This window comes from Elephas maximus, chromosome 22 (genome assembly GCF_024166365.1).
Source record: "Elephas maximus indicus isolate mEleMax1 chromosome 22, mEleMax1 primary haplotype, whole genome shotgun sequence".
Lineage (NCBI taxonomy): Eukaryota > Metazoa > Chordata > Mammalia > Proboscidea > Elephantidae > Elephas > Elephas maximus.
This window is the reverse complement of record NC_064840.1, coordinates 307,483-334,851: the sequence shown is the minus strand read 5'-3', so window position 1 is coordinate 334,851 and position 27,369 is coordinate 307,483. Positions and strand designations below refer to the sequence as shown.

At 43.1% G+C, this 27,369-nt stretch overlaps 1 protein-coding gene across 4 annotated transcripts in view; it reads right to left on the bottom strand.

Annotated features, from left to right (window-relative positions):
• Nucleotides 1–17,029: 17,029 nt before the first annotated feature.
• GOLGA3 (golgin A3) overlaps nucleotides 17,030–27,369 on the bottom strand; it is a 47,103-nt gene continuing 36,763 nt past the window's right edge. For 3 of the 4 annotated variants that reach the window (XM_049865319.1, XM_049865321.1, XM_049865320.1), the window contains 7 exons: nucleotides 26,538–26,654; nucleotides 25,190–25,329; nucleotides 24,229–24,361; nucleotides 23,922–24,044; nucleotides 22,946–23,110; nucleotides 21,728–21,891; nucleotides 17,030–21,118 (listed from right to left, as the gene is read on the bottom strand). In XM_049865319.1, coding sequence (XP_049721276.1) covers nucleotides 20,914–21,118; nucleotides 21,728–21,891; nucleotides 22,946–23,110; nucleotides 23,922–24,044; nucleotides 24,229–24,361; nucleotides 25,190–25,329; nucleotides 26,538–26,654 — 1,047 coding nt within the window. In that variant the 3' untranslated portion in view covers nucleotides 17,030–20,913. Of the gene's footprint in view, nucleotides 21,119–21,727; nucleotides 21,892–22,945; nucleotides 23,111–23,921; nucleotides 24,045–24,228; nucleotides 24,362–25,189; nucleotides 26,655–27,369 lie in introns of those variants that run through there. The other variant, XM_049865322.1, reaches the window with a different exon arrangement.

Sequence of the window (27,369 nt, the reverse complement as noted above, 5' to 3'; positions counted from 1 at the left end):
GAAGGAGCCCACAGGATTTGGGAAAGGGCGCAGGGAGGATGGTGTTTAAATGGGCAGTGGGAGGGCCCGACACGGAGTGTGGACTGTGGAGACGGCGCCTTGGTGCCTTAGGAACGACACAGTTAGGACGGACGTGGAGGCTGCGCCCAGAGCCGGTCCTCTGAGGCTCCGCTCCTGGTCGGAGAGGGCGGCTGCTCGGCGTCAACCTGACGTCGACCCTCCGGGCAAGAGTGGGAACCTTTAGAGAATGTGAGAGCTTAGGATTTTAGAGAAGAAAGTTTCTCCTTGAGCAGCATGTGCTTGTGAGTAAAGAGCGTTTCCTGTTAACTTTGCAGCTGGCCTTATCTGCCCGGCTTGGTCTGGCTCGGGTTAAGTTTTACTTTCTGAGCACTCTATTCTGAGGGCTAGAACTTCCTGAGCAAGAGATGAAAGCACTGCATCGAAGGTGCCTTCTCGTGCCCCATGCTGTGTGATTCCGTTCTTGTAACGTTCACGCAGAGGCAAGACTACTGAGGCAGAAAACAGAGCAGTGGTTGCCTGGGCTTGGAGGGCTAACTGAAAGGGGCATAAAAAGGGAAGTTGGGGGCTGATGGAAGTGTTCTATATCGTGATTGCGATGGTGGTTACACAAGTGCATATGCCTGTCAGAACTCACAGAAAGGTACAGTAAAAAGGGTTTGAATTCTACAGCTGTAGGTGGGAGATACCAAATGTTGGTGAGGACGTGGAGTGCTTTTGGAACTCTTATCTGCTGCGGTGGGAGTGTAAAATGGGTTAAGCACTGGGAATCAGTGGCAGTTTCTTACAAAGTTAAATATACACCGTCCTATGGCTTTTTTTTTTTTATGGCTTAGCACCTAACAACAACAACATGGCTTAGCACTACAGCCATAGGTATTTACCCAAGAGAAATGAAATCATAAGTCCACAAAGACTTGTACAAGAAAGGTCATGTCAACTGTATTCATAATAGCCCTAAATCAAAAGCAACCAGTGAATGGATAAACAAACTGTGGAATTGTCATGTGTTGGTCTACTACTCAACAGTATGGATGAATCTCAAAAACATTATGCTGTGCAAAAGAAGCCAGACACAAAAGAGTGTATACTATATGATTTCATTTATATGAATAGTAAGAACAGGCAAAGCTTACAGGGATAGAAATCAGGACAGTGGTTGCCTCTGACGGAGAGTAGTTAACTGGAAAGAGGCATGAGGTAACTTGTTGGTGTGAAGGAAAGGTCCTGTATCTCCTTTGGGTTGGTAGTTATCCAGCTACACATTTGTCAAAACTCATCAAACTGTACACTTAAAATCAGTGCCTCTTTAATGTGTAAATTATACCTCCATTTAAAAAAGGAATAAAGAGTGCTTCAAATGAAATCTCGCCATTTGTTGTTTTAAATTACTAAGTACTGTGAGACCTCTGTCCCTAATCCCTTCCTGATTTTGACCTTTTTATGGATATTTGCCATTGTGAGCACCAGACTCTGGACCTGATCATCTGGGGTGGTGCCTGGTGTGCCCCCCCTAACCTGCTGGGTGACTTTGGGTGAATTGCTTAATCTCTCTCTGGTTCAGTATCCTCAGCTGTAAAATGGGAATAACAGTACCTGTCTCATAGTTGAGGGTTAAATGAGGTAATATATGCCAGCCTTTGCTACAGAGCCACTGCATGGTGAGGGCTTAATAAATGTTAGCATTATTACTCTTACAGTTAAAAAAAAAAAAATTTATATACATTATTTAAATTTTTTGAAACTGAGTAAATCTCTAAGGAGTATCCGGGCCCTCCTCATCATAAGAGGTTTTATCGTAAGGGATTTATGTTTACATAAATCCAAGGAGTTCTGAGAGAAGTGATTTAAAAAAATGTGGTAGAGACCGTTGCCACCCAATATCCATTTTCCCTTCTTCCTTTAATAATAGAAACTCCCCTTGTGGCTGGACATAACTGCTGTCTAGCTAAAAACCATTTTCAAGTCTTCCTTGCAGCTACTTGTGGCCAAGTGACTAAGCTAAGGCAATGGAAGGTGAACACACTGTGATGTATGTACCTTACACTGGGAACTCAACCTACCATGCATTTCCTCTCTGCCCATTTCACTTTGGAAATCCAGACATGAACTGGGAACTGGAGGTGCTGTCCTAGACTGCAAAATGGAAGCTGGAGATTAAGCAGAGAAATAGAAGACACTTTTGTTCCCCAGCACCATGAAGCTGCCATGATTAGTCCTCTTCTTATTCTGGGCCCGTTATATGAAAGAGAAACTTTTCTCAGTTAAGCCACTGAATTTTGGGGTGTCTAAAAAAAAATTTTTTTTTTTTTTTTGTATTACAGTGGCCTTACCACCCTAATTGGTATCTTAATTCCAGGACTTTGTACGGAATCAAGCCAACTGTAACAGAGCCTATTCTGGCCCTGTCCTCTTCACTGCCGTATGGTCTACTCAAAATTCAGTAAGACTGGAATAATAAAGAGGAAAAAAATAAGAGGTCCCATCTCTAATTTTCCAAAGGGAAAATAGAACTCTATTGTTAAGAAGCCAGCCCTATTGTTGACCACTAACTTTGAGGCAGAAGTGAGAAAATTTGAGATGTACGCAACTGCAGTAGGAGTGGATTTACAATGAATGAATCCAAATTAAGCTTGGAAGAATTGATGAGCTTTTTTTGGTATCAATAGATTTGATATAATTCCTAATTGTAGTTTGTTGAACTCCTAGCCCTTACATAATTCCAGGGACAATTGAGTGGGCACAGTGAGTCCCCACAATTGAGTGAGGAGTTATGTTTTTTATGTGCACTTGTGGATATCCTTAAATGAGAGAGAAGGGTGAGAACAGGCTTGTTAGGGGAATCAAGAAAAATTTGGGATGGCAGTAGACGAGGCTGAGGCCAGAAAGCGGGAAGCACTGTTGATCTTGCAGAGGACTTCATCCTGAAACCAATGGAAAGCCACAGCGGGTTTTATCAGAGGGATAGCAGGATCAGCTTTCTGTTATAAAAAGATGCCCCTACTACAGCCTGTGGAATGCATTGGGAAAGTGTGGGAGTGGATGCAGGGACGTCTGATGTGGATTTGCATAACTAATGCGAGGTAAATGCTAACACTGACCACCAGACCTTGCTGAGGACTGACTGCCATTCTGTGAAAATGCCTCACTGGGGTAACACACACCTTCAGACAGTATTTCTTAAATTTATGATGACGCACCTTAGACTGTAATAAAGGTATGAATGACTAAAAGTAAATTACCCAAATTGTCTAATGCATATATTGTGACCTGAGAAGAGTTTAAGTTCCAGCTGTAATAATCTTCTCAGCGTTAAGGTTTATACCTTACAAAACTATTTTTTTTTAACTTTTATTGTGCTTTAAGTGTTTATTGTGCTGTAAGTTTACAAATCAAGTCAGTCTCTCCTAAAAAAATTTATACACACCTTGCTATATACTCCTAATTGCTCTCACCCTAATAAGACAGCACACTCCTTCCCTCCACTCTCTATTTTCATGTCAATTCGGCCAGCTTCTGACTCCCTCCTCCCTCCCATCTCCCCTCCAGACAGGAGATGCCAACATAGTCTCATGTGTCTACTTGATCCAAGAAGCTCACTCTTTACCAGTACCATTTTCTATCCCATTGTCCAGTCCAATTCCTGTCTGAAGAGTTGGTTTTGGTCATGGTTCCTGTCTTGGGCTAACAGAAAGTCTGGGGACCATTAAGTCTGACCATTAAGTCTGGTCTTTTTACAAGAATTTGGGGTCTGTATCCCACTGCTCTCCTCCCTCAGGGGTTCTCTGTTGCATTCCCTGTCAGGGCAGTCATCGGTTGTAGCTGGGCACCATCTAGTTCTTCTGGTCTCAGGCTGATGTTTCTGGTTTATGCGGCCTTTTCTGTCTCTTGGGCTCATAATTACCTTGTGTCTTTGGTGTACTTCATTCTCCTTTGCTCCAGGTGGGTTGAGACCAACTGATGCATCTTAGATGGCCGCTTGCTAGTGTTTTAAGACCCTAGACACCACTCTCCAAAGTGGGATGCAGAATGTTATCTTAATAGACTTTATTATGCCAATTGACTCAGATGTCCCCTGAAACCATGGTCCCCAAACCTCTGCCCCTGCTAAGCTGGCCTTCGAAGCACAGTTTATTCAGGAGACTTTTTTGCTTTTGGTTTAGTCCAGTTGTGCTGACCTCTCCTATATTGTGTGTTGTCTTTCCCTTCACTTAAAATAGCTCTTATGTACAATCTAATTAGTGAAAACTCCTCTCCCTCCCTCCCCCTTCTTGTAACCATCAAAGAATATTTTCTTCTCTGTTTAAACTATTTCTTGAGTTCTTATAATAGTGGTCTTATACAATATTTGTCCTTTTGCAACTGACTAATTTCACTCAGCATATTGCCTTCCAGATTCCTCCATGTTATGAAATGTTTCATGGATTCATCATGGTTCTTCATCGATGCATAGCATTCCATACAAAGCTAATTTAGATGTATTTTAATTAATCCTCCGTGACTGAGGTAGGTGGAGCAAAGTGAGACTATCCCCCCACTTAACACATGAGAAAATGGAACTAGGAACAAACCCTAGATCATAGCAAGATCATAGCTGATAATCTTTTTCATTCATATTTTCAGTATTAATTGGATTTGCTTATTTAAAAGGATGTATGTCCATTAAGACTTATCAAGAAATAAATGTTTACACTGGAAATCCAGCTGCATTTAATGTTACATCCAGGGTCTAGCCAGGAAACAGCATCCATGGCAGGTGGCTAAATAGAGGAAATTTAATCCTGGGAACAGGGAAGCCAAACTGGAGGCAGCACGGAATAGCAATAGCAGGAAGCCACTGTTACCCACTGTCGGTGGAAGGGTAACTGGAGCCTAGAGACTGGGGCCTCCTGGTGGGGATTACCAAAGCCATGGAGAAGATGAAGCCATTGGGAAAACGCCACCCCCAGCAGAAGGGGAAAGGAGTCAAGACATTCTGGCTTCTCTCCACCCTTTAATCTGTATTTGGTTGAATTTAACTGAAGATTAGTTGGCAGGGGAGCCTGGGAAATTTCATCTGCAGATTAGCACAGGGTTATTCTACACAGTCAGGTTCTTGCCAAATTTTCAGAGATCACCAATAAGGAATCCAAACCTGTTGCCAACGAGTCAGTTTTGTCTCAGCGACAAAGTAGAACTGCCCCATAGGGTTTCCTTTTGGTTAGTAGCTGAGCTTCTAACCACTGCACCACCAGGGCTCCTCAGTAAAGGATTAAAAAAAAAAAAGGCAAACCCGTTGCCGTTGAATCAATTCCAACTCATAGCAGCCCTATAGGACAGAGTAGAACTGCCCCGTAGAGTTTCCAAGGAGCACCTGATGGATTCAAACTGCCAACCTTTTTGGTGAGCAGCTGTAGCGCTTAGCCACTAGGCCGCCTGGGATCCTATTCTTAAATTTCTTGTATTAGCAATACTGTTTTAGTTAACTATGTATCCACCTTTTCTATACCAAATTAGCAAAGAAGTAGATCCCCTAATTGTTTACATGTCTATTTAAAGTCACTGAAGTAGGCTAAATGAGGCTCATTTGTTCAGTGAAAATCACAGTGTTCAACACACTTGGTCACTCACTGAGTAGGATGAAATGTCCCATCTTCCAGCCCTCAATGCCTACCATTTAGTAGGAGAAATAAGGAACCCCTACAGATAACCATAATAAAAAGAAAAATGATACAAAATGGCATAAACTAGGTCTATGTATATACAAACAAGGGGATCATTCTGGGTTGGAGATCAGGGAAGATTTTATAAAGGAGAGAAGATCTGATCTAAGTCTGTTTTCCATTCACTGTTGTATGCATCCCCAGGGAATAGTCAGCGGCGAGCTGGAGCCAGCTCATACCCGTGATAGTGGACATCTCTTCCCAACTCTGAGTTCAATGACATCATGTCAGAAGCTTAAAATCTGCCCTGGTGCAAGCATTTACATTTAGGAAATCCTCAAATGCTACAAATCAGCTTTTCCCCTGGAAAGCTGGTCGTCAAACAGCTCTGGGTATAGTGTTTGACATGTAACAAGCACTCAAATGTTTTCCTGATCAGTGAATCAAGGAAAGACATAGGCAGCACAGAGAGCACAATGCTTGATCAGGGCAAGGTCAGTAGGCAAGATGTGGGAGCATACCATTTGTAGAAGTGCATATAAGCTCCTTGAGGGTGGACCCGTCTTGTTTACTGCTATGTTCCCAAAGGATAGGGCACTGCTGGGACTTAACGGGCACTTGTACGGGTCAGGATACAGTACAAATCTCAAGAGGCTTGAAAGAACAAAGGTTTATTTCTTGTCCAAACTTCATGTCCATTGTGGGTCAGCTGCTCCACATTGTCCTCAGTCAGGGACTCGTGTTGATGGAGTAACACCACCTTAAAATGTTGTTGGTCACCATGGTTGAGGCAAAGAGAGCCCTGGAGGGAGGGTCTTGCTGTGGCCGTTCAGTGCTATAGCCTAGAAGCAACACATACCATGTCTGCTCCCATCTCACTTGCTGGAGCTAGCCCCAACGCATCCCCACAAGCATTAAGAGGCCAGGAAGATACAGCCTGCCATTTCCCAGGGGAGGCAGAGAAGTAGGAAGGAGAGCACTAATGACTACAACAGAACTCAATAAATGTTTGTTGAATAAACTAAGAAATAAGGTGAAAAGACTGATTTGGGCTAGGCTGTAGAAGGTGTGAAAGCCAGCCTGTTGCGTATTGAACCTGATCATGCAACGGCCAGTGAGTCACTGAAGGTTTTAAGCACTAGGACGACATGATCAAACATGTCCTTCGAATAGGAGTGGGAGGAAGAAGATTCTGAACACCAGAAGACCCATTACAGGCCTGTTTCCATAACTAAGCTAGATTCTAAGCTGATCCACAGAAGTGAGGGGGCATGAAGTCCAGAAACTGTGAAGGTACTATGGCCATGGAGTTGGCTGGATAACAGAGACAAGACGAAGGCAGAGTCAAAGATGGCAGCCTTTACGTTAAGAAACCAGAGTGGTAGTATCACTGCACAGAGAAATCAGAAGTCAAAGGAGGGGATTTGTTTTCTGGATGAAGATGAGGCAGTTTACTTCCTCACAGTCAGCTTTAACCCTTTGGTGACCCAGTTATTTTCTGCTTTGAATTTTTTGTTGATACCATGTGTTTTCATTATTGGAAGCATGCTAAATCACTGAGTGTGTCTGCATTTTTGGTAGGTAGTATGGACTTTTTTTCCTTGCCTTCTCCCACAAGCCTACCCTAAGTGTTGATAGTACATATGAATTATACCCCCGAGTCCCCACCTGGGTCTTTTGGTACATATGTATAACAAATAAAACTTTTCAGAATTTCTATTTTTCCTTACAGAAATTCAGACACTTCATATAATACCCTGTAAAAACAGTAATTTGTGAAACACACCTGTTTCTTCAGTTTCAAAGTCATAAAGGTTCCTGCCTTGTGGCAGCACGCACTGTCAGTAGTACGGTGGCTTCCCAGTAAGCCCTGAAGGCTGAAAAAGTTCACGGTTGCTAAAAGTACCTCTGGGCACAGAAGGGTTAAATACTGGGAAAATGCGCTTTGAAATTTCATAAGTATTTAGAAATGCACATTTAAAGCTCAGGAGGGATTTTCACACAAGTGAATCGTTTATGATGCTTTATAGGCCTGGTAATGTTCCCCTATGGAGTTCTGCCACATTTTTAGGGTATTTAGACATGATATTCATAAAAATATTTTACTGTTAAAGTGAAGCCTGAACCAAATTGTTAAAAAAAAAAAAAAAAACACAATTATTTACTTCAGTGCTTCCCAAACCAAGATGAAGGAGGGCTGAATATATCAGAATCCCTGGGGGTGCTTCCTTGAGTTGCCCACCCTGACCACAAGATGCTGCTGTAATACACATATAGCCAACTGGGGCCCTGATGGCACTGATCTTGTGGAAAGCTGTTTCTGGTGTCATCAGTACCTGTGAGTGCTTCAGCCTGGAGCGCCACTGAATGACTTCCTTATATGATCTCGGTCTTCATAACCTCCAGGAGCTGCAACTCCAGTCCTAATGTAGAGCTGGAGGCTGAGTTCATAAATGCCTACGGCCTGCCGAAGGTCACCGGGTACCCACGTTGACTTTAAACCCCATGACCCCCGTGAGTGTGAGTATACAGACAGTGCTTAATTACGCCTCATAGACATGTGGGCAAGTGCACCGCAAAGAACTGCAGGCAGCTCAGCAACACGGTTTAATCTCTCCTGTTGTTTCCAGGAAAAATGCCTTTTTCAAAGTATACTTTTTACCAGAATCTGTAATATTCATTGTCAAATGAAAACATCAATCAAGGCAAGCAGAAAGAATCTCCATAAATGCTTCTGATTTGAGAAGTTACTGGTTGCTCATAATTCTCGTCTAGGAGAAGCTGGGGACTTTTCTGACAAATAGCATGTTTATCCATCAAACTAGATGGCAGAGGTGTACACGATCCTCTTTTATATTTCCCGTGTAACTTGTTTCCTGATGCTGCAGCAGGTATGAGACCTCTGAGTGACCTGGTGATTTTTAAACACTGTGCCCCCCATCCGTGACTAGTCAGCTGGTCTGCACTCCTAGGTCCTACTCTTCATTCACATTCCTGCCAATGCTTGCCACCACTCTAAGCCAGGAGTAGGTACCCATAAATTTATGCCAATCACTCTTGCCACACCCACTGTACAACTTTATAAGAGGGTGTAGCACAGAACATCTATTTGACAAGTGGATTCAGCTTAGAAAATAAGTTCATCAACTAGTTAGTTCAGTGCCTGCAAACGTTTATGCAACTTTACAGGCAAAAGGAAAAAGTTCAGATACATATAAGCCCCCTTAATGGTTATTATAGACAAAAAGGATTGCATCCTCAGTATTTTGGGAAGTTAAGACCACAACAGAAGGTGGTAAAGGAATTTTTGTTTAGATCTCTGTAGTGCGTGTATTGGGGCCCTGGTGGAGCAGTGGCTAAGAAAGACCCACATGTATTACCTGACCCTTGATTATAGAACCTAATAGAGTTACAGAGGAGAAAAAAGAAATATATATATATATATATATGTTTATGTATGTATATACCACCAAAGAATCAGATTCTGTGATCACCCATTTATTTCTCTTTTTTCTATACATTTTTTACCATGCTGGTCATTAATGATAACATTTAACTGAAAACTCTCTACACCTTGCTAACTCTTCTGCTCAAAAATAAAGTACGGAAAAAAAGGAGGGCGGAGCCAAGATGGCGGACTAGGCAGACGCTACCTCGGATCCCTCTTACAACAAAGACACGGAAAAACAAGTGAATCGATCACATACATAACAATCTACGAACCCTGAACAACAAACACAGATTTAGAGACGGAGAACGAACTAATACGGGGAAGTAGCGATTGTTTCCAGAGCCTGGAGCCAGCGTACCAGTCAGGTACGGCACAAGCACAGAGACCTGCTCCACCCCCCTGAACTAACCCCGGGAGGGGGACCAGCTGCTTCCACGGGCGGCGTGGGACGCAGCCGGTAGGAGAAGTCCCCGGGAGGCAGTGACTGATCTTGGAGCAGAAAGAGCAGCATCCGAGCCGGGGAACCGTCCCGCAGGGATTAGGACTGCACGCAGGTACGCCATAAACACGGAGAGTTGCTCCACCCCCTGAACTAACCCCGGGAAGGGGACCAGCCGGGTCGCGCGGGCGGCGTGGGACGCAGCCGGTAGGAGAAGTCCCCGGGAGGCAGCGACTGGTATTGGAGTGGGGAGAACAGCGTTCCAGCCAGGACACTCGGTCGCGGCACAAGCACAGGGAGCTACTCCACCCATCTGAACTAACCCCGGGAGGGGGCCCACCTAGTTCACGGGGGCGGCACGGCCACGCGGCTGGAGAGACGAGAAGTCCCCGGGAGGCAGCGACTGATTTTGGAGTTGAGAGTGCACCGTCCCAGTAGGGGAGCCTTGACGCTGGGCGTGGGGCTGGAAGCGGAGGATCTGACCGTGACTCCAGCGGGCCAGACCCCCCGGGGGCAATCTCCACACAGCCAGCACACATAGGCGACGCGCCCGCGAGAATCTCAGATATAACAGTCATTCCAAGCAAGACAAGCAACTCTGGCTATATTCTGAGGTGCTACTCTCCTATCTCTCTGTTCCCTCCCCCACCCTTCCCAGGCGGCTTCATTAACATCTGAATAGCCTGAGCCAAAGGGAGAACTCTGATAGGGATCTGACTGCAGTTTTTTTTTTAGCGGATTTTCTGGAAAAACTAGTTTCCCAGTGATGGCTCGGAGACAACAATCCATATCAAACCACTTAAAGAAGCAGACCGGGACAGCTTCTCCAACCCCCCAAACAAAAGAATCAAAATCTTTCCCAAATGAAGATACAATTTTGGAATTATCAGATACAGAATATAAAAAACTAATTTACAGAATGCTTAATGATATCACAAATGAAATTAGGATATCTGCAGAAAAAGCCAAGGAACACACTGATAAAACTGTTGAAGAACTCAAAAAGATTATTCAAGAACATACTGGAAAAATTAATAAGTTGCAAGAATCCATAGAGAGACAACATGTAGAAATCCAAAAGATTAACAATAAAATAACAGAATTAGACAACGTAATAGGAAGTCAGAGGAGCAGACTCGAGCAATTAGAATGCAGACTGGGACATCTGGAGGACCAGGGAATTAACACCAACATAGCTGAAAAAAAATCAGATAAAAGAATTAAAAAAAATGAAGAAACCCTAAGAATTATGTGGGACTCTATCAAGAAGGATAACCTGCGGGTGATTGGAGTCCCAGAACAGGGAGGAGGGACAGAAAACACAGAGAAAATAGTTGAAGAACTTCTGACAGAAAACTTCCCTGACATCATGAAAGACGAAAGGATATCTATCCAAGATGCTCATCGAACCCCATTTAAGATTGATCCAAAAAGAAAAACACCAAGACATATTATCATCAAACTCACCAAAACCAAAGATAAACAGAAAATTTTAAAAGCAGCCAGGGAGAAAAGAAAGGTTTCCTTCAAGGGAGAATCAATAAGAATATGTTCTGACTACTCAGCAGAAACCATGCAGGCAAGAAGGGAATGGGACGACATATACAGAACACTGAAGGAGAAAAACTGCCAGCCAAGGATCATATATCCAGCAAAACTCTCTCTGAAATATGAAGGCGAAATTAAGATATTTACAGACAAACACAAGTTTAGAGAATTTGCAAAAACCAAACCAAAGCTACAAGAAATACTAAAGGATATTGTTTGGTCAGAGAACCAATAATATCAGATATCAGCACAACACAAGGTCACAAAACAGAACGTCCTGATATCAACTCAAATAGGGAAATCACAAAAACAAACAAATTAAGATTAATTAAAAAAAAAAAAAATACACATAACAGGGAATCATGGAAGTCAATAGGTAAAAGATCACAATAATCAAAAAGAGGGACTAAATACAGGAGGCATTGAACTGCCATATGGAGAGTGATACAAGGCGATATAGAACAATACAAGTTAGGTTTTTACTTAGAAAAATAGGGGTATATAATGAGGTAACCACAAAAAGGTATAACAACTCTATAACTCAAGACAAAAACCAAGAAAAACGTAACGACTCAACTAACATAAAGTCAAACACTATGAAAATGAGGATCTCACAATTTACTAAGAAAAACGCCTCAGCACAAAAAAGTATGTGGAAAAATGAAATTGTCAACAACACACATAAAAAGGCATCAAAATGACAGCACTAAAAACTTACTTATCTATAATTACCCTGAATGTAAATGGACTAAATGCACCAATAAAGAGACAGAGAGTCACAGACTGGATAAAGAAACACGATCCATCTATATGCTGCCTACAAGAGACACACCTTAGACTTAGAGACTCAAATAAACTAAAACTCAAAGGATGGAAAAAAGTATATCAAGCAAACAATAAGCAAAAAAGAAGAGGAGTAGCAATATTAATTTCTGACAAAATAGACTTTAGACTTAAATCCACCACAAAGGATAAAGAAGGACACTATATAATGATAAAAGGGACAATTGATCAGGAAGACATAACCATATTAAATATTTATGCACCCAATGACAGGGCTGCAAGATACATAAATCAAATTTTAACAGAACTGAAAAGCGAGATAGATACCTCCACAATTATAGTAGGAGACTTCAACACACCACTTTCGGAGAAGGACAGGACATCCAGCAAGAAGCTCAACAGAGACACGGAAGATCTAATTACAACAATCAACCAACTTGACCTCATTGACTTATACAGAACTCTCCACCCAACTGCTGCAAAATATACTTTTTTTTCCAGCGCACATGGAACATTCTCTAGAATAGACCACATATTAGGACATAAAACAAACCTTTGCAGAGTCCAAAACATCGAAATATTACAAAGCATCTTCTCAGATCACAAGGCAATAAAACTAGAGATCAATAACAGAAAAACGAGGGAAAAGAAATCAAATACTTGGAAAATGAACAATACCCTCCTGAAAAAAGACTGGGTTATAGAAGACATCAAGGAGGGAATAAGGAAATTCATAGAAAGCAACGAGAATGGAAATACTTCCTATCAAAACCTCTGGGACACAGCAAAAGCAGTGCTCAGAGGCCAATTTATATCAATAAATGCACACATACAAAAAGAAGAAAGAGCCAAAATCAGAGAACTGTCCCTACAACTTGAACAAATAGAAAGTGAGCAACAAAAGAATCCATCAGGCACCAGAAGAAAACAAATAATAAAAATTAGAGCTGAACTAAATGAATTAGAGAACAGAAAAACAATTGAAAGAATTAACAAAGCCAAAAGCTGGTTCTTTGAAAAAATTAACAAAATTGATAAACCATTGGTTAGACTGACTAAAGAAATACAGGAAAGGAAACAAACAACCCGAATAAGAAATGAGAAGGACCACATCACAACAGAACCAAATGAAATTAAAAGAATCATTTCAGATTATTATGAAAAATTGTACTCTAACAAATTTGAAAACCTAGAAGAAATGGATGAATTCCTGGAAAAACACTACCTACCTAAACTAACACATTCAGAAGTAGAACAACTAAATAGACCCATAACAAAAAAAGAGATTGAAACGGTAATCAAAAAACTCCCAACAAAAAAAAGTCCCGGCCCGGACGGCTTCACTGCAGAGTTCTACCAAATTTTCAGAGAAGAGTTAACACCACTACTACTAAAGGTATTCCAAAGCATAGAAAATGACGGAATACTACCCAACTCATTCTATGAAGCCACCATCTCCCTGATACCAAAACCAGGTAAAGACATTACAAAAAAAGAAAATTATAGACCTATATCCCTCATGAACATTGATGCAAAAATCCTCAACAAAATTCTAGCCAATAGAATCCAACAACACATCAAAAAAATAATTCACCCTGATCAAGTGGGATTTATACCAGGTATGCAAGGCTGGTTTAATATCAGAAAAACCATTAATGTAATCCATCACATAAATAAAACAAAAGACAAAAACCACATGATCTTATCAATTGATGCAGAAAAGGCATTTGACAAAGTCCAACACCCATTCATGATAAAAACTCTTACCAAAATAGGAATTGAAGGAAAATTCCTCAACATAATAAAGGGCATCTATGCAAAGCCAACAGCCAATGTCACTCTAAATGGAGAGAACCTGAAAGCATTTCCCTTGAGAACGGGAACCAGACAAGGATGCCCTTTATCACCGCTCTTATTCAACATCGTGTTGGAAGTCTTAGCCAGGGCAATCAGGCTAGACAAAGAAATAAAAGGTATCCGGATTGGCAAGGAAGAAGTAAAGTTATCACTATTTGCAGATGACATGATTATATACACAGAAAACCCTAAGGAATCCTCCAGAAAACTACTGAAACTAATAGAAGAGTTTGGCAGAGTCTCAGGTTATAAAATAAACATACAAAAATCACTTGGATTCCTCTACATCAACAAAAAGAACACCGAAGAGGAAATAACCAAATCAATACCATTCACAATAGCCCCCAAGAAGATAAGATACTTAGGAATAAATCTTACCAAGGATGTAAAAGACCTATACAAAGAAAACTACAAAGCTCTACTACAAGAAATTCAAAAGGACATACTTAAGTGGAAAAACATACCTTGCTCATGGATAGGAAGACTTAACATAGTAAAAATGTCTATTCTACCAAAAGCCATCTATACATTTAACGCACTTCCGATCCAAATTCCAATGTCATATTTTAAGGGGATAGAGAAACAAATCACCAATTTCATATGGAACGGAAAGAAGCCCCGGATAAGCAAAGCACTACTGAAAAAGAAGAAGAAAGTGGGAGGCCTCACCTTACCTGACTTCAGAAACTATTATACAGCCACAGTAGTCAAAACAGCCTGGTATTGGTACAACAACAGACACATAGACCAATGGAACAGAATTGAGAACCCAGACATAGATCCATCCACGTATGAGCAGCTGATATTTGACAAAGGACCAGTGTCAATTAACTGGGGAAAAGATAGCCTTTTTAACAAATGGTGCTGGCATAACTGGATATCCATTTGCAAAAAAATGAAACAGGACCCATACCTCACACCATGCACAAAAACTAACTCCAAGTGGATCAAAGACCTAAACATAAAGACTAAAACGATAAAGATCATGGAAGAAAAAATTGGGACAACCCTAGGAGCCCTAATACAAGGTATAAACAGAATACAAAACATTACCAAAAATGATGAAGAGAAACCCGATAACTGGGAGCTCCTAAAAATCAAACACCTATGCTCATCTAAAGACTTCACCAAAAGAGTAAAAAGACCACCTACAGATTGGGAAAGAATTTTCAGCTATGACATCTCCGACCAGCGCCTGATCTCTAAAATCTACATGATTCTGTCAAAACTCAACCACAAAAAGACAAACAACCCAATCAAGAAGTGGGCAAAGGATATGAACACACATTTCACTAAAGAAGATATTCAGGCAGCCAACAGATACATGAGAAAATGCTCTCGATCATTAGCCATTAGAGAAATGCAAATTAAAACTACGATGAGATTCCATCTCACACCAGCAAGGCTGGCATTAATCCAAAAAACACAAAATAATAAATGTTGGAGAGGCTGCGGAGAGATTGGAACTCTCATACACTGCTGGTGGGAATGTAAAATGGTACAACCACTTTGGAAATCTATCTGGCGTTATCTTAAACAGTTAGAAATAGAACTACCATACAACCCAGAAATCCCACTCCTAGGAATATACCCTAGAGATAAAAGAGCCTTCATACAAACAGATATATGCACACCCATGTTTATTGCAGCTCTGTTTACAATAGCAAAAAGTTGGAAGCAACCAAGGTGTCCATCAACGGATGAATGGGTAAATAAATTGTGGTATATTCACACAATGGAATACTACGCATCGATAAAGAACAGTGACGAATCTCTGAAACATTTCATAACATGGAGGAACCTGGAAGGCATTATGCTGAGCGAAATGAGTCAGAGGCAAAAGGACAAATATTGTATAAGACCACTATTATAAGATCTTGAGAAATAGTAAACCTGAGAAGAACACATACTTTTGTGGTTACGAGGGGGGGAGGGAGGGAGGGTGGGAGAGGGTTTTTTATTGATTAATCAGTAGATAAGAACTGCTTTAGGTGAAGGGAAAGACAACACTCAATACATGGAAGGTCAGCTCAATTGGACTGGACCAAAAGCAAAGAAGTTTCCGGGATAAAATGAATGCTTCAAAGGTCAGCGGAGCAAGCGCGGGGGTCTGGGGAACATGGTTTGCGGGGACTTCTAAGTCAATTGGCAAAATAATTCTATTATGAAATCATTCTGCATCCCACTTCGAAATGTGGCGTCTGGGGTCTTAAATGCTAACAAGCAGCCATCTAAGATGCAGCAATTGGTCTCAACCCACCTGGAGCAAAGGAAAATGAAGAACACCAAGGTCACACGACAACTAAGAGCCCAAGAGACAGAAAGGGCCACATGAACCAGAGACCTACATCATCCTGAGACCAGAAGAACTAGTTGGTGCCCGGCCACAATCGATGACTGCCCTGACAGGGAGCTCAGCAGAGGACCCCTGAGGGAGCAGGAGATCAGTGGGATGCAGACCCCAAATTCTCATAACAAGACCAAACTTAATGGTCTGACTGAGACTGGAGGAATCCCGGCGGCCATGCTCCCCAGACCTTCAGCTGACACAGGACAGGAACCATCCCCGAAGACAACTCTTCAGAAATGAAAGGGACTGGTCAGCGGGTGGGAGAGAGATGCTGATGAAGAGTGAGCTAATTATATCAGGTGGACACTTGAGATTGTGTTGGCAACTCTTGCCTGGAGGGGGGATGGGAGGATAGAGAGAGAGGGAAGCCGGCAAAATTGTCAAGAAAGGAGAGACTGAAAGGGCTGACTCAAGACGGGGAGAGTAAGTGGGAGTAGGGAGTGAGATGTATGTAAACTTATATGTGACAGACTGATTGGATTTGTAAACGTTCACTTGAAGCTTAATAAAAGTTATTATAAAAAAAAAAAAAAATAAAAAAAAAAAAATAAAGTACGGATGAAAAAGACTGTAGGAACTGGGGAGTCAAAAAATTGAGTTCTGTTACCAGCGAGCGACAGTGACAGGACGCTAAGACTCTAGTGTGGGAAGCGTCACAGTGGCACAAGCTGATAGCCCTGAAGAGCAGCCTTGTCACTGTCTACTCTCAGTTCCCTCAGAAGTATGTTATCTGTTGTTCCTATAAACCCTTCCCTCCTTCTGTACTTGCATATGTCAACAAATGAAGTGTGGGCTAGAGAGGGAAGAAATATAGTAAACTGCTGCCGGTCTTCTACTTTAGTCAAAAGCAACAATAAAAAGATTTCACAACCTGTCTGAAACTTTAGCAGAACAGTAAAATTCTCTTTTAAAACAAGGCATTTGAACACAGTATTTAACAAAATGAGATTAAAAAAATCACTCCCAAATATGACAAAATATACTTAAATATTAAAAGGAAGCCCCCCAATGAAATATGAAAATCTTTACCAAAAAATAGTTTATTGCACAAAATTTAAGGAATTCCCAAGCACGCTTAAATTTTTAGAAAATCAACATGCTTTTTAAAGTTACAATTGTACACGATGCCACATTTTTCCTAGAAAGGTCCCAACCTGAGGACTCCCTTTTATGACTGAATTTTTAACAGAAATGAATTAATGACTCAAAACCACTGGATCTCCTAGAGCCTCTCTGAAACATTACCCCTCAAGGATCGTATCATAACCCGAGACCACCATACGATGTAACTTGCTTGGCACTTCCAGTCAATAAACTTGTTTGAAACAAGCCCAATGTCTCCACATCCCAACATCACTCATGCCACAGAGAGCCTTTAAAGGAAGGCCCCAGGGCGTTTCTTTTTCAGATACACTGGTCACTTTCATCCCTAGAAATCTTTACAAATGGCATTAATTTTTATTAAAAAAAAAACTCATGGAAGTAGGAATATATGTCACAGTGACTGCAGACCATGACTTCTGTAATATCACTCTACCAAGAAAATGCAAGTTTTTAAACTAAGAAAGAATGACGAGTAACATGAAAAGCTTCCTGATGCAGTGTCGGATTTTACCTGCACCACAGGATCTCCTAAGAGGGGACGAGTTCCAGTACCTGGACCCTAATCTGTACCGACCAGAGTAAGAAGTCAGTTTCACATCCTGTTAAAAACATGGCCTGTCACATCTTCCAAAGGGTAGAACGAAGGTTGAATCTGTAAGATACATGGCATCTGTATGACGTGTACCATGGAAAAATCAATGATAACCACATTGCAATACATTTTTTTGGAAATTAAGAAAAGCAAGTGACATCATGACATGTCCAAGTCAACATTACTTATGATAAAGACATTATATCCAGTATGTGTGTATTTAACATGCGCAAATATGATGTAGTGGGGAACCTGTTTTTATAAAGTAATATTTCAGATTTGACTGTTGTTTTCCATGGGTAAATTCCATAATTCCCCGTTTCTGCCCACAACAAGAACGATATTTCAAACTTTACTGACTAAAGAATGTAGCTCTGGAGGCAGAAGTGCCAGTAGAGTCCCACAACAAGTCAAAACCAAAAACCCAAACCCACTGCCATCTATGAGTTGATTCCGACTCACAGTGACCCTATAGGACAGAGTAGAACTGCGCCATAGGGTTTCCAAGGAGCTACTGGTGGATTCAAACTGTTGTTGACCTTTTGGTTAGCAGCCGAGCTCTTTAACTACTAGCCACCAGGGCTCCACAACAAGTCAACAGCAGGCAAATTAAAAACCAATTTTCTTTTTAAGGTGACTTCTTAAGGAAGCCTAAAGGCAGTGTCAGCTTTAACGCCAAGAGGCCTCTATCTGGAACCCCAGGCTTTAGAATAAAATAGGAAGAACAAACAAAATACTAATATACAGTGGGCAGGAACAGCCCAGTGCCTAATGGCAGTGACCAGAGAGTTCAGACCAGAGACAAAGGCTGGGTAGTCGGTGAACCAAAAGATGGGAACGTACAGTGAAACTGGCACACAACGATGACAGAAAACAAAGAGGTGGTGCTATTTCTAAGGATGTCAATGTGTGGGTACGCGCGTACGCGTGTATGCACACACGCATACGCGTGTGCAGAGGGTGACTAAATGATGGAAAGAAGGGATGAGGAACAGACTTGCTTTCATTGATGAATACATTCAGAATTAGTTTTACCCTTTCCTAAGAAAAAAGTACACACTGAACATTACTCACTTGAAGACTTTCTATCAGCAAGTACGAGAAAGTAGCTCTGCTGTAGAATGAGTCTAAGTGTTATTTCTTGGCTTTAAAATTAAAAAGGACAATACAACCAAAATAAATAAGAGTGGACATTACCCTTTTTCTTCTCTAATGGTACAAAAGCAGCCAAAAATGATTTCTAACTTAAGATAAAGAGTAGAATATATTTATAGTGAAGTTTTCAAGTATTATTTCAAGATTAACCCTATACAAATGACATACATATTTTAGAAATTCCAATACTTGCTGGGGAATTTTTTTTTAAATAACATCTTTGTGATTAATGCTACTTAACCTTGTCAATTAACCTCTAACAACATACTACCAGAGAACACAAACAGCTTAAAAATACCATACTGCTTTCTCCACAAAGTAGACACAGTAATATATCAACATGAGCGTATCTGTGCTGGTCGGTAACACTTCATTTCCAGACCAGTCAATCTGCACAGGTGCCACATGGACCCATTCTCTTGCTTCTCTAATTTATAACAATAAATATCATTTTAAATTTTCTTAGCAAACTAGAGGAAAAAACTCTACAAACCTCAAGTCTCACAGCAGTTTCTACAGTGTGTAAATGCTTTAAGTGGGAAAAACGTATACAAATAAAATCACATGTACTTAGGGTGACTGTTTTTAAAATAAGGCATTCTATTAAGGTGATGCCCCCGGAGACCACACTGCTTATCTTCACAGTGCTGACCCATCTCCTGCAGACATCAATGCCACTATCCAGGTAAGTGACTAAAGGGACTTCTAACCTGATCAGGGTAACCAATTCAGCACTCAGCTTCTCTGGCTGACTACATCAGATAGAGGAGTTCTTTCAGCCCCTAGGTAAACACTTTGACTTTGGGTGCAGAAGTCTGAGGACAAGAAAGCCTTGGTACCTTGCCCAACAATCAGCAAACGGGGGAGGATCAAGTAGAACACAGGAGTACCTACAAGGAGCCCCTGGCCCACACTCTTCTCTTCTCCTCCTCCTCCTCCTCCCCCTACCCAGCGCTGCTCCTTCCCTCCTCCTCCTCTGCTTTCCTTCCTCTCCTGTGTTGGTCTTTCTTGTCTCCATTCTCCTCAGATGTCAGGGCAACCTGCAGGAACCACGACATTCCTGGGTGCCTCCTGGTGGCTGTAGGTCTAAGGAAAGATCCCGACCTGTTCCTCACTGATGGGTTGGCCACGGTGTGAGACAGATCATGCAGGGCTTCTGCACTTTTGAAAAGACAGGACAGTGAAAGAAAAGACACTCAAAAATAAACTGAAACCAAAACAACAAAGAACCCTTTTTGTGCAAGAATATTTGGTTTTAGAAGACATAGTAAATAAAATAACTGTATTTCTTAAAATATATTTTTCTGACTGACATCCCTAAATCCTACATGTACATTATGTCCTGACAGCAAACTCTCAAAAGGCAATGAATAAAAAGACAATTTAGGTCATTCTCAAATGATATAAGCATGTATTTTTTAGAGATTAGATAATGATTTTCTGTATATACACGTCCTATGGTGGGATGGCTATTTTTGAACAAAATAAAATAAAAAACCAAAGGTGCAAAAGAAAGTTTCATTCCTGCAGGGAAGTAAAGCTCTTGTGGAACCAAACAGGAAAGTGAGGCCTAGCAGCACCCGTCCAGGTGCAGCCCGCAGGGACGTGCCCTGAAATGCGCCCAAGAGTGGTATGTCGCATAGCGGGACCCTCAGAGAGCAGCATCTATCATTACTCGTGAGATACCGCCTTCTGCAAATCACCCTTCAGACACACTGAGAAATTTCTCACTTAAATTTAAATGAGATTTTTAAAATTTGGTCATTTCTGGGAAAAAGCTAATTGTGATCTCTCTGCAAATGACTTTCAACCTTGGCGCTCGTTCTGTTATTCTCCTTGTTACAGGCATAAGCTAAAGCTAAAATTTCATCTCTTAGAAAAACAGAGAGCACAAAGTCAAATAAATAATATTGATAAAAGAATCTTCCTTTACATAGTTACAAACAACTCAGAAGGTGAGAGGATTTGCAGAGGTCACTGTTCAAATACTTCCGTGGGGGCACTGCTCGGATTGTGTTTCTCTGTGTCATCCCTGGGGTTGGTGTCATCTCCAGCGGGAGCAGGGCTGGGGCTGGTCAGGTCCCCAAGGCGGCCTTCAACCTGGGTCCACGAGGACAGTGACTCGTGCACGGTGATGGTGTGCTCTTCCATCTGGCGCTGTAGGCTGTCCATCTCCTGCCTAGGGAGGAGACAGGAGGCAAAGGAAGAACACTATGTCAGACGAGAGCCAGGCAAAGATGCCCTCAGCTTCCTGAAAAGAGGCCAAATCAACTATCCACAGGTTCATCTGCAACCAGCTCAAATTAGATGGCAGCTTGCTCCTGAGCATTTGTGGTGCCAACAGGAAAACCAACTGAGGTCCCGAGTTTAAGAGGCTCTCCCGGTGTTGTTATCCGTACTGTGCACAGAGACCAACAGGCCGTGTGGCTGGGACACACATGTGCTTCCATTTGGAATGGGGAAGTTACACTGGAGAGGAAGGACAGACAAAGACGGAGGTTCCAACTGACTGAGTGACTGCTGTGGGAAGCCCCACTTCAGGCCCATGTCACACAAGACTTCATTCACAGGGTCAGATGATATGCCCCTTATCTCCCCATAGAGGCCCCCAAAGCACCAGCCCCACTGCCCAGGGCGGGAGCCTCCACCTCAAGGATGATTTAACATGGACCCAGATGCCATGGCTGTGTGAGAGTATCCACTTCTAAATGGAGACCTGCTCAAGTTCCGAGTTCAACATGAAACTTTATTTGTAAAGACTAAATGAAAGGGAACACAAGGCACGTACTTCAGTTGCTGGAGGCAGCTGTTCAAGTTCTTCAGGGGCTCCTTGCTCACAGCGGGCGGGGGTCTGAGGAGCTCTTCCAACAGTGAGGCGGGGACTGGGCAGTCAGGAATCTTAACAGGTGTCACAGGGTTGGAGGAGTTGGCCTCGCCCTTCAGCTCCTTCTTCTGTTGAAAAGCACATCATTAGATTTTCTGTTCGGAGGCCCGAAGCCACTGTCCCCTTCTCTGCGAGGCCTTCTCCGACCACCCTCTACCTGGCTCTTCTATCACAACACAAGGGTTCTCACTGAGCCTCCCCCACCTCAATGGCAGGTCTTCGTAGCGGGTGGGGAGTCAGGGGGAGGTACTGCCCATTGTTTATCAACAGTGCCTGACAATCACAGGAGTTAGGAGATGTTGGTGAGTGAATAAATTACTGCATCTCTAATGCACCTAACAAACCACCAGCAACAGGTTTTTATGTTTGGATTGGATGTTTCTCTGAGAAGCTGGATTCTCCATGATTTGTCAAAAATATCAACAAGGGAATCATGTGCAACCTTCATGCTTTGACAGAGTCCTGGGTCCTCAAGAGGATGGAGCTAACTCCGAAACGAAACTCTCACAGGGAGTTTTCCATGAGACCTTTAGGCCTTGACTTTGAGTTTTCTTCAGGTAAAATTTCCAACTTATCAGACTCCCCTTTCTAGGATAGGCAATTCATGTTAAATCAACCTCTGCTTCTGAGAGGCTCCTTTGCACCTGCATTCTGGAACATGCTCATGTAGATGAGCACAGAAAAAATGCCAGGTGCTCAGTCTGACTAGACTTGTGACCGCAGCCTCGGGGTCTCGGGCCCCAGGCCCTGCTGGCAGCTGCTGTGTCCCAGTGCTTGCCAGTACTCGGCAGGCGCTTATTACCACAAGCAAGGATTGTTCTATAACAAACCATCCTCTCACTTAGTTTATGAAACACATTACAACAAAATGGTATTTGAATTCATGAAAAGAAGAAAATATTCTATTGGAAAAGACATCAAAATAAGATTATTTGGCCTGATGTCCAAGCAGAAAATTCCATGATCATTTACCGTGCCTGGCACACAATAGTTGCTTAGTAAATAAACATTGGTTAAATAAATCTGTTTATGTCTGGTTGACTAGAAAACCTGCCAACCTCACACCTAAACAAACCCACAGCTTGCCTGAGTTCATCTGGAAGACACCCGGAGTCTACCTACCTTCTTTGCTGAGCTGCGTTTCAGGTCCAGCTTCAGCTGCTGGTTTTGCTGAAGCAGGGTCTTCATGTTGTTCTTCAGTTCTGACACTTTCGCCTGAAGCATAAATTTCTCTTTCTGGGTCATGGACAGATCTTCCCGCACCGTCTCCAGCTCAGATTTGATATTCTAAACAAAGTGAAGTCACAGACTTTTCAGCTATAGAAGAAAGTCAAAAGCTAATAGACTTTACACACACTGCTAAGGTCTTAGATTGTGGGTCACAAACCATTCTACAAGACTAAAAATGTAACGCTGAGCTTCACGGGACAAACGCGATGTTTCCTATCTCCACGTGATTTCCCCTCCAGAAGTCCATATTGTCAAGTATCCAGGCACACCCACTTCCCTGACATTCTTACCAACATTTCAGAGCTTCTGCCAAGGAACCAATATTCCCACATCCAAGTTCTACAACAGACCCCCAATTTACCTGTTTAAATCTCAAGGTCAGCTACTAGAATAAGCCAAACCATTTCTAAGAAACAACATACAGCAATTCTAATTGCTACTCCAGCCATTTGTGTGCAAGTAAGGAACCTTCGATGGAGACGTGCTCCCCATCCCCTCCTCAGGCAGCCGAGACGTTCTAACAGAGCTCCTCAGAGAGCTTTATACGAACTGGAAAAACGTGCACATATCCCTTCTCCCTTATAGGCTGAGGGCGATCTTGTTTCTCATACATTTTGCGTGGTTCAGGCCAGGGTTAGGAGCCCCAAAGGGCTCTGGTCCCAGCTCCACCTCCTTCCAGCTGTGTGACCCTGACCAAGTGACTGCAAACCTGCTCTCTGAGATGGGGATTAAAAGCTTCAGGATCGTTTGGGGGAGCATGAAATGAGAGCTCCTGTTAAGCACTCAGTAGCTGGTGACTTTTACTAGCAGCTCATTTGTGAAACGCTGACTTTCTGCACTGGGCCAGGAGCTCTCGCACGACAGATACCTGCAGTAATTGCTGTATTCCTTCCACTTCTCTCTTACTCTGTTGTTCCATCGAGTCCAGCTGCTGCTTCAAGGATTGGATTTCTCTCTCCTTCTGATCCACCTCCCATTTGAGATTTTCCATCTAAATGGGGAAACGCCACAAGACCAAAAGCATTTTAAAATGGCTTTCTTGCACTAGATAACTGTATCTTTGCTTATGGTGACAAAAGTATCTTTCAATACCACACTTAGAAAAAGTAAGCAGACAGGGAATGAAATAATTAAATGTTTCAACTGGCAGAGCTGTGCAGCAGCCAGTGGATCACCTCTTGGTCCCCCGTAGGCTGTCTGCTCAGCTGCTCGTCCAGCTGCTTCTGCAGGAGCTGTAGCCGTGCCCGGGCCTCTGCCAACTCCTCCTGGAACCGCGCCACCTCGTCAGAATGCTTCTCCCCTTGAAGCCTGTGTAAGAAACGAGCAGGAATGAATACATGGCGCTAGATCTTGCCAGCTGAATCTTATCCGTGCTGGGCGAGGCTCATTCTACTAAGAACCTACTTACCATGTACTATGCTCTGTTAAGGGCTGTCTAGGTGTTTTACAAATGCAAGATCTCCACTAACCCTCATGGGACCACCTACAAGATGGATGCTTCATTAACCCTTTTTACAGATTACAGAGGTAACTCGTCCAAGACCACACTGTAAGTGGTGGCCAGGATTTGGCTCCAGAGCCCAATGAGGCTGGTCTACGGAGGAACAGTGACCTAGGCCTGATGTGCCTCCGTGCTCCTTTGCCACGTGCCTGGACAACCAACATCTGCCCTGGCCCTGCATTCCACCACGATTCTAACTTTGGTCACCAGTAAGGACTCATGTTGACTGATGTGGCACTCACTGGCACGTCCAGTGAGCCTCACAGCCCATGCAGGTGTGCTCACGTCATGGCCCTTCCTGTGACAGGTCCCAATGAAGGGCCTGCTGGCAGGGGATGAAAGAATGGACACAGGAGTGATGGAACTCAAGTCTCAAAAGTTAAACTGTGAACTTCTGAAGACAGAAATGAGATACACTACACTTCTTGGATTTGCTTCCAGAGCACTTAGCAACACGCCAAAGCACAGGTGACCCTCAGTGTGCAGAACTGCAGACCAGGGAAGGGCCCGATGAGGACACCACATGCCTGTCCACCCAGCGTGTCCAGGAAGAACACGTGTCAAGGCTACATGACTTGGCCGTGGCCCCTGTGTGCTGTGCTGCCAGCCTGCCTCTGCCCGGGCCCAGCACTCACTGCAGGCCATCCGCCTCTGCCTGCAGCTTCCGCACCAGGTGTTCCTTGGCCTGCAGCTCCTTCTTGACCTCGCTCAGCTCTAAGGTCGCAGCCTTAAAGTGGCGGCGGTTGTGCCCTGCGTCAGCCTTGGCTGCAGCAACCTAGAGAGGAGAAGACGAGATTAGGATGTGCATGGAAAAGAGGAGCGGAGCGCTCCCAAGGGTTATTTGTACTCTAATCTTGATGCTTTCTGGAACTTTCACTAGCTTGTACTATTTTTATAATCAGGACAGTAATTCTAAATGCGTTTCAGAGAAATGATTCAGCATCGCTCACAATTACTGCCTTAAAAAAATGAAGGAAATCAAACTCAAATATACATCATTTTTTCCCAGCACTTTTAGTTCCAATTTTCGTAGTTATACTTTTTTTCAGGTGAGAATACATTTTTTCAAAATCCCTATTGTGTTATAGAGAAAATTTTAAAGAATGTAGTAAAATCGAGGTCATAAGAACTAAAGAAGCTTTACTCTTGAGATGAAATTTTTAAGTTGTAAAGAATTCAAACAGAGTGAGTGTAAAGGGGAAAGTAATAATGCCTCCCTTCCCACCTTTCTCCAGGGACAATCCCAGCTGGTCATTTCATGTGCATCCTTCTAGATATTCTTGTGACTATACAAGTGTCCAAACGCACACACACTCACACCTACACACACGCACACACTCATGCAGTGCGAACGTGCTAACTCTCCACTGTGTGCCGGGTGTGGAGCCAGGTGCTGGGACATACGGGCAGACAAGGGCCCAGTCCTTGTCCTCGTGAAGCTCACGTCCTAATGGAGGGGGAAGATATGAAGAAACAACAGACAAGGTTCTGTGATGGCGGCGCACAGAGACGTTAATCTAAGTGCACATTAGATTTGGAGATGGCCTCTCTGGCAAGGTATGTCTGCTGAGTCTGCTGACAGAGGAAGCGTGAGAAGGAGCCAACCAGGAAGGCTGTCCACACAGAAAATGGCCAGTGCAAAGGGTACACTGCCAGCTTTCCCATTTGCTTTCTGATGCAGCACGTGGCTGCACTTTGCTTTACTGATCTCACGCTATGGCACGTGTGTGCGGCCATGCATGTGTCCATCAGGCTTCCGCTGAGAGCTAGGGCTCTCTGCGCCTTTCACTGCTACCAACAATGCTGTGACGAACATATTTGTTCTCCAAACACGAACAAGACTCTCTCCTTTCCAGTAAATTCCCGGAAGGGAAACTTACGTGTCCCAGGGAACCCACGCTGTTTTTATAGAGCTTGAAGAACTGTATTCCAGAAAAGCTTCATTAGGTTTGAACTTAAAACTAGGAAGAAGCAGCCACACACCTGTTCCTTGAGGTTGTCCGCTTTCACCTTTTCTCTCTCTAATGCAGCTTGTAAGGCCTGGACAAGCTGCTTCATCTGACGGTCCTCCTCCTCTTTTCGCTGCAGAACTGCCTGCACCTAGATTGCATTGCAGAAGTGATGAACAAAGAAGGGCTTGGAATTTCAGAAACCTACCGAGCCACAGGAGCACGCGTGTGCTGCGATCGTGCTGCGTGAAGAGCCTAACGCTAGGGGTACCACACAGTATGAGACATCACCCGTGAGAGTGCGGCCTAGGGAAGTAGGAAAAAAAAAACATTTCTGGAGAACACTGATACAAAAGCTGAAATGTGAGGCCTCAGGACTACGGAAAAATGTTTTTAAACACCCTACTGATGGAACTCAAGGCTGAGGCTCCAGTTGGCCTCGGCTGCCCTTTGCAAGCCTTCCCCAGAAGGCTGGGCCTGCTCCTCAGCACAGAGACCACAAACCCTGCCTGCCAGACCCGATCCTGAATCTCAGATGGTCTTCAGGAAAGGGTCCCTTATATACAGTGTGACTGCCTTCAACTGGAAATATCCCCATGCACTACCCCAAGTCCACCAGACACAGGGAAACAATATACTTTGTATAATCGCTCCACACTCAGCACGTTTGCCAGATGTCCCAGGTTTCAGTCAGAGCTCAGCTCTGCCCTCACCAGCTTGGGGGTCTCTGAGGCTCTGCTCTGCTGCCTCATCTACAAATGGAAGGGACATGTCTTCCTTGGAGGCTGTTATGAGCTTAAATATAGATAATACAGGTGAGACTCTGAAAACACTACTTGGTCCAAAGCAACCCTGGCTCTGTTTTG